The 12,262-nt window shown below is 46.7% G+C and overlaps 2 protein-coding genes across 7 annotated transcripts in view; one reads left to right on the forward strand and one right to left on the reverse strand.

The window, feature by feature from the left end:
• The window catches only part of LOC8030701 (vacuolar protein sorting-associated protein 13B), a 121,284-nt gene extending 116,046 nt beyond the window's left edge, over nucleotides 1-5,238 (forward strand). The window contains exon 56 of the mRNA XM_029974111.4: nucleotides 4,955-5,238. Coding sequence (XP_029829971.2) covers nucleotides 4,955-5,146 — 192 coding nt within the window. The 3' untranslated portion in view covers nucleotides 5,147-5,238. The remainder of the gene's footprint in view (nucleotides 1-4,954) is intronic.
• A 3,007-nt stretch (nucleotides 5,239-8,245) lies between these two features.
• LOC8030700 lies at nucleotides 8,246-12,229 on the reverse strand. Of its 6 annotated transcripts, none has more exons than XM_040499438.2 (7): nucleotides 11,868-12,174; nucleotides 11,263-11,281; nucleotides 11,032-11,180; nucleotides 9,630-9,665; nucleotides 9,288-9,326; nucleotides 9,155-9,207; nucleotides 8,246-8,364 (listed from the first exon to the last, which is right to left on the reverse strand). In XM_040499438.2, exons 1-7 carry the CDS (start codon nucleotides 11,941-11,943, stop codon nucleotides 8,308-8,310), a joined length of 429 nt encoding a protein of 142 aa, XP_040355372.1. In that variant the 5' UTR covers nucleotides 11,944-12,174; the 3' UTR covers nucleotides 8,246-8,307. The 6 variants fall into 6 exon arrangements, with proteins under 6 accessions (XP_040355372.1, XP_029829982.2, XP_042144599.1 ...); XM_042288665.1 differs by lacking the exon at nucleotides 8,246-8,364 and adding an exon at nucleotides 8,371-8,992 and having other exon boundaries at nucleotides 11,868-12,227; XM_029974122.4 differs by lacking the exon at nucleotides 9,288-9,326.
• Between the last annotated feature and the right edge of the window lie 33 nt (nucleotides 12,230-12,262).

A 12,262-nucleotide genomic window follows, 5' to 3' on the forward strand; every position in this document is an offset into this window, starting at 1 on the left:
TTCTATGGTGGCATAATTCCTCTCTGGTTTGCTCAGCCTCCTGCTAGCATGTGCCACCGGGTGTAACAAGCCTTCGCTTTCCTGCAGCAGTACCGCACCCAAACACGCATCAGACGCATCTGTACGTAAAACAAACTCCTTTTCGGGATCTGGTGCCAGTAAGATAGGCGACCGCGACAAGCACCTCTTCAACTCCTCAAATGCCTCCTCCTGGTCTTCACCCCACTCGACTTCATTTCGTGCTCCTTTCCTCGTGAGTTCCACCAGTGGAGCAGCAAGATCCGCGTAATTTGGTACAAACTCGCGGTAGTACCCAGATAATCCAAGAAATGACCTGACTTGGCGTTTCGTCACTGGTCGCGGTGCATCTTGAATCCTTTCAAGGATCTCCGCGTTGGGCGCGATCCGTCCTCCTCCTAGCTCGTGCCCGAGGAAGACCGTCTCGGTGAACCCCACCTCACACTTCTTTGGTCGCGCTGTGATGTTAGCGGCTTGCAGACGATCGAAAACTGTTCTCAGAGTTTCCATGTGCTGTGCCCATGAGTCTGATGCTATCAGGATGTCGTCAATATAGTGATGAGCGTCAGCGATTCCACCAAGTAGCTTCCTCATCAGTCTTGTAAAGATAGCCGAGGCAGTCTTAAGCCCGAACGGCATAAACCTGAATTGGTAGTGTCCACTTCCTGAAGAGAATGCAGTTTTCTCTTTGGCCGACTCCTCCAACGGGATCTGCCAGTATCCCCTCGATAAGTCTAATTTCGAAAAGAACCTCTTTCGTCCCACGTTAGCAAAGGTGACATCAATCCTTGGGATAGGCTCCGCGTCTACCTTCAGCACGTCATTCAATCTTCGATAATCCACGCAAAATCTATTGGACCCGTCTTTCTTTTTAACGATCACGACCGGTGCATTGTAGGGTGACGTACACCGTTCGATGACTCCCAGTTGTAGCATCTCCGAGATCTCCTCTTCTACTACGTCTTGGACCGCAAAGGGCAGCGCATATTGTCTCACCCGGACTGGTTCCTCAGTGGTCAGTTTCAAGTCACACGTTACCAAGTTGGTCTGGCCGGGTCGATCTGAAAACACCGACTGGTATTGTCCAATTAATCTCCATACCTCGTCCTTTTCCTTGTCCTGCAAGTCCTCGTTGACGACGACATCTTGCCAAGACTGTTCTGTAGTGTTTCTTTCGGAAAGAGTCTTCTCGCTGGAGTCTTGCGTCACCGCGCCGCAACTTGGCCGATTCATCCCGTACTCCAGCCTTTCTTCATATTTCTTTAGCATATTCACGTGGAATACTTTCTTTCTTCCGCCCACATCAAGCTCGTAGTCGACTTCATTTCTCCTACTTGAGACTTCAAAGGGTCCCTTCCATTGCATGATCAGTTTATTATGATCGCTTGGAAGCAGGATGAGAACCAAGTCCCCTGGTCTCAGTTGGCGGGTGACGGTCTTCTTGTCATAGTATTTTTTGTACTTGCCCTTGGCTTCTTCCAAACAATGGTGAGCCAACTCGCATGTCCCTTCCAGTTTATTTCTCAATTCTAGGACATGGGTGTAGGTCGTCTTGAGGTCAGCTTTGAGAGACTCGTTGGACCATATCTCCTTGAGGATGGCCAAAGGTCCGCGCACCTTCCTCCCATAGAGCAACTCAAAAGGTGAGAACTTCAGGCTTGCTTGCGGGACTTCTCTGTAGGCAAACAGCAATGCCGGAAGGTACCTATCCCAGTCTTTGGGCCTTTCCTGACACATTCGTTTCATCATCTGTTTGATGGTTCCGTTAAATCTCTCAACCAGTCCATTCGCCATCGGGTGGTAAGGGGTGGTCAGTAGACGCTTCACCGAAAGAAGTTTGCTCACCTCCTTCATGAGATCTGAGGTGAAGCAGGAGCCTCGATCGCTAAGGACCTCTGATGGAATGCCGTACCTGGCAAACATCTCTAGGAGCGCTTCTGCCACTTGCTCTGTCCCAATGTTCCTCAAGGGGACAGCGTCCGGGTACCTTGTGGCCATGTCCACCATCGTCAAAATATATCGGTTGCCCGAACTTGCTGTTGGTCTAATTGGCCCGATGATGTCGACTGCCACTCGCTTGAATGGTGTGTCGATTGTAGGCATGGTCCCCAGAGGTGCTTTGCCCACTCTTCCTTTTGGCACTGTTCGTTGGCAGACGTCGCATGAGCGAACATACCGCTTGATGTCGCTCTGAATTCCAGGCCAGAAGAACTCTTCTGTCGCCAATGCAAGCGTATTCTTCACACCTTGATGTCCAGACATGATGCCATCGTGTGCCATTGACAACACAGTTGGCCTGTATCTCGTTGGGAGCACTAATTGCTCAATGCTTCTCCCAGTGGCGAACACGCAGCTTCGGAAAAGCAAGTTGTTTCGAATCACCATGTCATATCTTGTCCGGCATTTGTGTTTCCTTATCACTTTTCCTACGTTGTCGAAGCACTTCTTCAGGGATGGATCATTCCTCTGCTCCTTCGAGAGCTCCTCTGCTGTCGTTTCAAGGATTGGAACCTGTGGTACGTTCAAGGGTGCCTGTCCTCTATTGCTACCGTTCTTCGCCTGTCCAAGTCCGGCGACGTTGACATGTAGCATTGTAGAGTGGTTACTTGGGACGTGTCGTGATGAATCAGCTCTGTTCTTCTCGATTCTCTGCTCTTCCATGTCCTCGCAACCCAGATGCTCGGTCCGCGGTGGAATTTCGGTGCTGCTCTGTTGGTCGCACTTCCAGGCCGGGTCCGGCTCGTGTGCCTCTCTTGCCTGGGGGATGTTGCCGAGAACTAAATCGTACAGTGGGTTGTCAATACATTTTGCGATAACTTTTCCAACGAAGAAAGGTGTATCAACAAAGATCTCAGCCTCTGGTAGGTATTTTACGGTTCGGTCAAGCAAAAATACAGGGCTTGATTTGCCAGTGTAGCACTCGACAGGGACTAGGCTCTTTTTCACAACTACGGTATTACAGCCGGTGTCCCGCAGCACTGTTACCTTCTGTTCTCCAACACGACCTTCAACTACAGGCATGTTATCCACCAAGAACTTGGGTGCTCGTCCAACAGCCGCATTTACAACTGGGATCCTGCCTCCATTCTTGAGGGTTATGTAGGAATCGTCCGGTTCCCCTTGCCTTTCATCCGATGCTGTCCATAGGCAAGAAACTTGGGTCTTATCCCCAGACCTCAGGTTGCATCTTTCAGCTTTATGCCCCGGCTTCCCACAGTGCCAACACGTAGATGGTCTAGAGTATTTGCTTCGACTCTGGCAGTTCTCTGCCTTGTGCCCTATCTTGTTACACAAGAAACATCGGAGAGTTCTCCTTACATCCTCCTTCAGCGCGTTACCGGATGTCCTCATGCTGGCATTAAACTCACGTTCGTCTCCTTTCGCTTTTTCATTGCTCGGTTGAACTTGCGCCTCTAGAAATACGTCAGCCTTTCCTGCCAGATCGTCTAGCGTCGTGCAGTCCCTTTCTTTCAAGAAAACGGTTAGCTTGCTGGAACATGTTTTAATAAACTGTTCGATGAGCATCGTCTCTCGTAGCGCCACGAAGCTCTTCTCCACCTCAGCAACTTCCAACCATCTATCAAAATATCCGGCCAACCTCGCCGCAAACTGTCGTCTAGTTTCTCCGTCTCCCGGTTTCGCATCGCGAAATTTCTCACGATAACCTTCTTTGGTATATCGGAACCTCTGCAGCAGCGCGAGCTTCACCTTGGTGTAATCCATCGCGTCCGCAGGAGTCATGCGACCAACAACGCTCAATGCCTCTCCCGTTAGGCATAAACTCAGGGTGGTTGCCCACTTCTCTTGTGGCCATTCTAGACCTGTCGCCGTACGCTCAAATCTTTGCAAATAAGCGTCGAGGTCATCGCGCTTCTCGTTGTATTGCGGAATAAGCTTATGAGGGCTTGCCCGATGACTTGGTCCAGCTGAATTACTTCGGTCCCCCTCGTCTCGTGCCACGCGAGTTTCTCTTTCCTGAGCCGCGACTCGCAATTCTAATATCTCGCGCTCTTTGTCTAGTCTGATGGCCTCGGCCTGGCATGCGCGTTCTCTCGCTCGTTGTTCTTCTTTTGCCGCCTCGCGCGCCTGTGCTCGCTCTTCTCTCAAATAGTTCTTTTCTCGCTCGACCCAGTTCCTGAGCTCTTCACCAACGTACCCCAGCTCTTTTCCGGCCGCCATCAGCTTCTCAGTTTCTACAATCCCGGAACTAGCCATGACAGTGCTCCCGCTCTCCCAAACAAGTGTGATGTAATAAGTGGGCTAATATCCTGGCAAGCTCGCCATTGTCACCGCCCGTTGGCAGAAGAGGAAGACAAAGACCATGAGAGTATCGGGATTGAGAAATACGTAATATTATTTAAGCGAGCGGAAGAACTCTAATGAGAAAGAAAGATAAAAGTAAACCGTCAGAAAAGAAAGAGAGAATTACCAAAAAAAAGAAGAGTACAATAAAGAAATCTCTACACGCGTCTCAACACTAATCAAAGTTCCGTCAAGTCATAGACACATCAGGTGAATCTCGCTCACGAGTCCTCCGTGGCCTGTCCTCGTGAAGGCGCAATCATTGTCATGAGGATCGTGACACCTTGTTACATGACACGTAAACAGCGTCTCGGTAAGATCATGGGCCGGGGGGGGCTCTGCCCCCCCCCTCCCCCCCTCTCGATCTCACCATGGGGGGCACGAGCCCCGATGCCCCCTCGTAGTCTACGCCTATGGTTAGCTTACAAAATCGGCAGTGTATCTCCTTAAGCTTTATCTGATCAATATGATTAAACATTCAGGCTTATTATTTCATCACATTATTAGTCTGGATTGCCAAATTTTAGTCATGTGTTTCATATGCTGTAGTGTGAAGTATCTAACATTGACCTTATTAATATGGTCCCAATCGTCACAAGCGAGTACAGGCGTTAGTGGTCCAATTCACACACAGTGCCTGTTCCTCCTGAGTGAAGCGGATGGTGTCGTGGAGCGTTGCTTTCCCCTGCTGGAGCTGAGCTGTACGGGGTCGCCTGTCGACCCCTCCAGAGTTGCTCTCGACCTTGAGCCACCGCAGTCCGGGATGCAGCACGACAGGGCAAGCGCCTTCTCCCTCTTGTTTCGTGCATCGTTCGGGCAGCATTAGAAAGTTTCAGCATAGTGTTAACAGCACACTGTTTCCCTTACTGCTCTGCCAGAACTAGGTCTGAAGCGTAACCAACTGTCATCTTGTACCACAATTTTATTTCCCAGCAGCGCAGTATAACAAGAAAGTAGACTAAAAACATTTTCTTTCGCTGCACCTTTCCTGGTTCTGGCATGGCAATAATGTTAAAGAGTGACGGTAATTTTGTACTCGAGCTCTCCATTGACAAAGCAATGTGTGCATCGAATTAGCCATTGCAAACCAATGGCAGTCTTGGTTTCTTGGTTTTTTTGTTTTTTTTGTTATATTTCATTAATCATTCTAGATACCTGCCTTTTTGTTCTCATTACAAGTTTAAAAACCTGTTGCCATCCAGAACGTACTTGCGGCAGTCAACGTCTAGGATTTCTTTTTCTCTCAGACTGCCACAAGAGCAAGGGTGCGCGTGGCGGAGTACGTGACAAGGACGTCCCCGTACCCTCCTCCGTCGTCCGACCAGGACGGCGGCGACTGCGAGCCGTCTGCGCCATCTGGCGTAACGTGCCTGCTGCGCCTCCTACAACCCAACCTGAGGCCCTGGCTTCTCGCACGCTTCGCCGAGGCAAAAAAAGCGGCACTAGGAAAGGGCTTCCACAGTCCACACTCGTGACGACACCGACGACAGGCAACCCAACTGAGACCCCTCCTGGGGGGCTTGCGCTCCTTCGAGTCTTCCAACAGTGGCGCTTCAAGCCGGGGCTTATTTGTGCGATCCTCCGATGGCAACGCTTCCGAGTAGAGTGCTGTTACTTTTCAAACTCTGCACCTCTCCCTTCTGTTCACCTATGCCGTCTGCTTCTCTTACCTCTGTGTTAGGCTTTTGCTGGAATACCGTATTTACTCGAGTAGGAGCTGCACTGTTTATTAACGAGTTCCTTACGTTTGCATTCTCACAGAGCATGCGGTCTGCTATCGACAAAGGGAGGTATAGCAGCTGATGAGGCAGAGACAATGTCCTCGCACGAGAGCTTGAACTCTGAGCACGATGCTTCCCGCACTCAGAATCCAGCTTAAATCATTATTTTGGGAGCGGACGTGTTTTGGGGCCTCATTATTCGCTCAGATCGTGCTGTTGAGCTCAGCGATTGACTGTTTTCTTGCTTTGACGAAAAGCGGACACAGGAGCCATCTTAATCAACAGTGCGGGCGTTGCTCGAGTAAATAGGATACCTCTATTACATAGGCGATCTAAATGCCAGTTGCCCCACTGCAGTTTGCAAGCGGTCAATGAAGATACATAATACGACGTGTGAACAGCCAAATCAACTAGATTGCAGTAAAACCTGTGATTGAGAACGCTTGTGAAAGGGGGGGGCGAATGGGTTCTTGGGATTTCGGAATGTGCACCAAAGTCTGTGTGTAGCACTTTAAGTACTACTCGAAGGCTATCACAATGGCTCGACACTTTATAGTATATAGTATATCTTCTAGAAACTTTTGGCTACACAATATTATGGGAACAAGAGGTAAAGTTGCTCCTTGATTTATGTTCAAAAGCTTCAGTCTCAACGGCGATGTGGTGTTGCCATGAGAATACCTCGCACGAATATTTTTTGTATCCATGCCGGACCAATAGTTACCTAGCCATGTTCAATGTAAGATGGGCAGATGGACATCATATGTTGACATTCGACATATTCACTGCTTGAAAGCACTTGTTGCAACCACTTTGAGGCACCCATTGAAAGCCGTCGACTGCCTGGCTCTTTGCGCACCTTTTTTTTTCACATTGTATGCTCTTTTTTTTTTTAAGTAAGGTTACTATATTTTAAAGGCGGTGTTGGGGAGTCTGCATTTACCTAGTCAAAACAAAAAAAGCTAACAAAAAACAGCTAGGGTTGCCTTTTTTTTCCCCATAGTGGCCTTTTATACAAGCATTCCCCCACTCTGCATCTGCCTTCTGGGAAGCAGAGATGTACATAGCATATTTTGATAAATGAAGCAATAAAAGCTGACTTTTGAAGTTGCATGAATGGATATTTATTTGGTATAAAATGTGTGAAGTACAGAATGTCCCAGAAAAAAAAAAAATTTACAGGCGAGTTACACCTAAACATAGACTATGCACGTCAAATGCTCATTTTCCATTCAAATGTAGCCGTAGCGGTTTGAACCTGAAGCCAAAGTTTCAGAACCAACTGTTATTCTTGTTCCAAAGTTATAAGCAGTTTTCTGAAATTTTCAGTGGGAAAATGGCAGCAGACAGAGCTCTCCAACGTGTGGAGCCGAATGGCGCAGGTTCACCAAAAAGCGGCGAAAACGGGCCAGATTAGTTTTAGAAAAGCCTGGAAAGCTCCACTAATGCAGTCCGTGCGGGCAAGTTGCACGGCGAAGGGGACGTGATGTGGAGGGGGGACAATAGTCACGACAAGTCAAACAATTCACTGGAATTTGTTCGTTAACTTATTAGATGGGGAAAATGGACGGTTCCAAATGGGAACATGCCGAGCGTCGTCAAAAACCACTAAATCATTCGTCTTTAGAAATAGTTTGAGCTCGTGGGAAGCCCAGTAGTGCGCTAAAGTTACCATTGGTGCAAAGGGCAGAAGGCTGAGAAAAGGCGGACGACGAGAGACTGAAAACCACGCGGGCGCATTATTGCACCGGTTGCCTTGCTCCTGCTGCACAAGTGGTTAACTTTAGTGCTCCATCGTGCGTCCGAGGTGCTTCAAGTCCGTCTAACAACTTTAGTGCTCCATCGTGCTTCCGAGGTGCTTCAAGTCCGTCTAACAACTTTAGTGCTCCATCGTGCTTCCGAGGTGCTTCAAGTCCGTCTAACTACTTTAGTGCTCCATCGTGCTTTCGAGGTGCTTCAAGTCCCTCTAACATTTACCGATTTAGTGGTTTTCGATGACGCTCAGCAAGTTTCTCATTGGAACCATATGTTTGTTTTCGCTAATTAAAAAGTCAACATGTTTTAGTTAATTAGACGACTTATCGTGGCAATTAGCCCCTGTATAGGTCACCCTGGTTGTGTAACTTACCTGCACAAACCGCATTGGTGTAGCTTTCAAACCTTTTTGTAAAGAAATCCCTAAAGGCTAAAAAAACACCCTGTATATGTAGTAAGGCTTTTTATTACATAATGCTCGGATGTGGTCTACGAGACCATATATACTAAGCTAGAGTGTGCGGGTTTCTTCTGTCTTCTGGTCTTTTCCATGCCTGGTTGCAGTGGTCTGAAAAATGAAAATGTTATCATTGGTGCGCGATATTAACCCTCCTTTCTTTGTACGCAAGATTTGTGGTATATTATGTTTTTGTCACCAAAGATGCCTCACAAGCTCAACACGTGCAAGGTCATAGAATCGGCAGATATTCTATAGTGTTGAAACTGTCGGGACATTTGCTCGGAAAGGTAGCTTGACCAGTTTCAAAGCAGGACCTCCGTCAGTCGCGCTTGTTAATCTGCCTTTGAGTTGACCAACATTTATACATTGCAAAGGGACAATCGTATCATGGGCAAACTAGTGAAGAAGCTTGTCCGCCATATAACAGTGTAAAGGACTCTGCCTTACTCTGCAAAGGAACAACTGTATGATGGGAAAACTAACAAAGAAGCTCGTCTGCCATATAACAATGTAAAGGACTCCGACAACAAAGTATCATAAAGGATCACATAGCTTGCATTCGGTGTACAAGAACGACCTAGACTTGCAATGGGCTTGCCCTTGCGGTAAAGTTGGTAATAAATGTTTCCCAGGGAGTTTGCTGTACTCCATTCACCTCCAAGCCGACAGCACGGTGGGAGCTACGTAATCGCCTGGACCAATCGAGCGCCTCTTTTTCATCACCTGACCCCGCCGTCTGCATGTGGGTATGGGTGGGACCATGATCGTATGGTGAAAGACAGACGTGCGACTGGTGCAGTGAGCACGCAGTTTCACCCGCACTAATGGAGTATAGATGCACATTGCCGGACATCTACTATGTTGACAGCCCACCGTCGCAGCCAAGTCTTGTACGTACCCTAGTGCCACCGTAATCGCTGCTTCGTGGTGTAGTCGGCGCTATGACCAGGTCTGGAAAAAAAAAATGGCGATGTATTGGATATCCGAACATTTTCAGTTATTCTGGCGTGACAAACTTGGCCAGAGCGCACCCGAGTGATTTTGATGATGATCGGAGGGGTCCTCTCCAACTGTCGTAAAGGAAGAGCAGGTAATTTGTAATTCCGTTGTGCTCCTTTATCAGCCTGACAGGACTTTGAGCTAATGACTGTTTGTTGTCTAATTTCCTTGTGTTCCAGTGTCACCAGCTTGATGGGACATCAAGCTGACTGACGGTTCATTGTTTAATTTTCTTGTGTTCCATTAACGTTAGCTTGACATGACATCAAACTGATGACTGTTTATTGTCTAGGGAGGGATGTTTGGTGTGTTAAAATCCTGGTCGGCAGTCTCATCTGCAAAACCAGTGGCACCTGAAGAAAGAAAACACTTACATTTGACCTTGGCAATTGTCTCCCATTCAGGTGGACCTAATATTGCAGTAAACGAGTGCTATTAGCTTATTTCAAAATGATGTAGGCATTATTTGCTATGCATTTGGCAGTACTTATCTAGGTCCTTGACGAGAAGGAAATGTCAGTGCTCAGCAGTTTAATTACATAATGCATTCAAGAAGACTAGGCCTATTAAATTTTCTGTATTGTAAAGAATGAGAGTGTCTAGTAGATCGAGGTCCATTTGAGAGACGAGAAAAAATAACATAGGACTTGTAGAGAAGATTTGACACTCCGACTTTCAAAGCGTAGTCTTTGCGTAGAAACGAAAGAGGGTGGCTTCATTTTTACCAATTATCAATTACCACTTTCGATGCAGATTGCATTTGTTAACATGCTAGAATAAGGCCAATAGAATTTCATTAATAAATCATTTGCCACGCATTATGAGATAGTGACAAAAGCATGCCAGACAATAATAATTCCATTTAAATCACTGTAGCTATAAAACAGTGCTTCTTACCCTAGAATCACTAGATATATTTCTAAACATGACAGATTAATCAATATGATCAATTAAAACAATGCAGAAGAGAACATTACTATAAATTTAAAGTAAAGTTTAACTTTTTATCGAGTAAACCCTGCCATAGTATAACAAAAACAACTTTACTCTTTTTAGTTATTGGAAAAGCTTCACTTGTTTTTTCTTTTGAGTTTTGATTTTCTTGCAATAGGACATTTCTTTTCCAGTGTTAGTTTGTTTCGCATTCTTATTTACTTGTAATAGTGCGTTACATAACTGACAAACAAAGTAGATGGTAGAAAGCTCTACATTCCCACTTGCTCAGAAGACCACAGCTTCGTGTTCATATACATTTTTTTTCCTCAACAATTCCTCAGTCTAAATACAAAACAAATGCACATAGGGGGCATCAAATGATAGGCAAACGGTGAATAAAAAATATTTGGGAGATTCTTTTTGCGCAAAAGGTTTGATTTAAATCATCATAGTAAAATCGGTCTGATTTAATCAACTTGATATAGTATTTATTATCCACTTTGACCGGTACAATTCCCGTTCATATTGAAATTGGTATGTAGTCTGCTGCAGGTTAAGAATAGCCCTCCACTCTTTCCACTTTAGCAGAGCGAACAGTGGAAAGGAGGAAACTACCAATTACGTCGAACAGAGAGCTTTGCAAGACAGGCTTGTCCCGATCTTATTGACCTGCAATTGACTACATGGTTGCACGAATCTAACCCAGGATCTCTGGATTCCGCAGACTACGAACATTTTGGCCGAAAAGCACTCGCGTCGATTGCGCGCCACTGTGTGCGAGCATTCGAGTCTATCTGCCGATGGACAGCCGTGTATGGCAGTGGTGGAGCTTTCACATACTTTTCCTGCACCAGTAGCAGAGCGACAGGCTGCCCACTACAGTAAACGCCAGGCTGACAAGCACCACCACCAGCCAGGCACACGACAAAGGCGAGGTCACGGGCTCCCGCGCATATGCAAAGGCCGCATCCGTCGCTTCGTCGAGGATTCTGCGGGCCAATATGCATGCCTGGACTCGGTCGCCAGCCTAGCGCCTCAGAGATGTCTTTCACTTGGCTGCGTAACACTTACATGGTTCCCTTTTTATTGCCTACATTGAAGAGAACATGGTTTGCATTATTGTTTTAAGACAAAATGCTCAATAGTCTAGAACTCGAGAGAACAGAAAGTTGTTGGTATATTCGCTTCTGTAGAAACAGCAAGACTAAAGGCTCCCACGCGTGACTACGGGCTGCGCTCAGTTATGCTGTTCTGTTGTACTCATCCTCGTTTACTTGTGACGTTTCCTTACACCGAGCGTTCCTTAAATCATTTAAATTGTGTCATAGCAGTGGTTTGTTGAAGCAATAAGAGGGATAGAGAAATACATTACCGCAAAATGATGTTGCATTTAGAGGTAATTAAGTGTAGAGGAAAATGGTGGTTATTTGATAGTGCCCATACATGCCTTAGGTATGACAGTCTCCCACGTCATGAGCTTATTTCCTCCTTGCCCCCTCTTTCGAGTACCCGCTATTTGCAGTGTACTTGAAAATGGCCGATTCGTTGTTTCGTGACGCGACACGTGAACGTCGGCAGCCAATCAGAGTGCCATATATTCTGGGCGGTGCTGAGCTGTTCTGAGCATACCACGTACTATGCAGTCAGGTACAGTTTATACCTTAGTGCCCACGCACCCGAAAATCGCTGCGCCGACGTGCTGTGGTCTGTCTTCTCGTTTACACCAAAATAAGCCGAGTGTCTCCTGTGCATAGCGAAACCGCGAAACTGTCGTGAGGCAGTCGTTGACTGTGGTCGGCGCCCAATCAGTGTGAGCTGAGCAACAGCGAATGACAGCGGTCTGAACGAATTGGGAACTACTGCGCGCGCATTTGTAGCGTTCAAACCACAGTGAACTGTGGTTCAAACCGCTGGTTAAATGACTTTCCGATTATAAGGCCGCTAGCTAACTGTTTACATTCTGGTAATGATAAATAAAAGTTTCAATTTTAAATTAAATTCGAAATAATTTAGTGTTATCCGTGCAACGCTTTCGATAGCTTGCGATTTTATCAAGGAAACGCGTGATTAA

Source organism: Ixodes scapularis, unplaced genomic scaffold, assembly GCF_016920785.2.
Source record: "Ixodes scapularis isolate PalLabHiFi unplaced genomic scaffold, ASM1692078v2 PGA_scaffold10__122_contigs__length_95168666, whole genome shotgun sequence".
NCBI lineage: Eukaryota > Metazoa > Arthropoda > Arachnida > Ixodida > Ixodidae > Ixodes > Ixodes scapularis.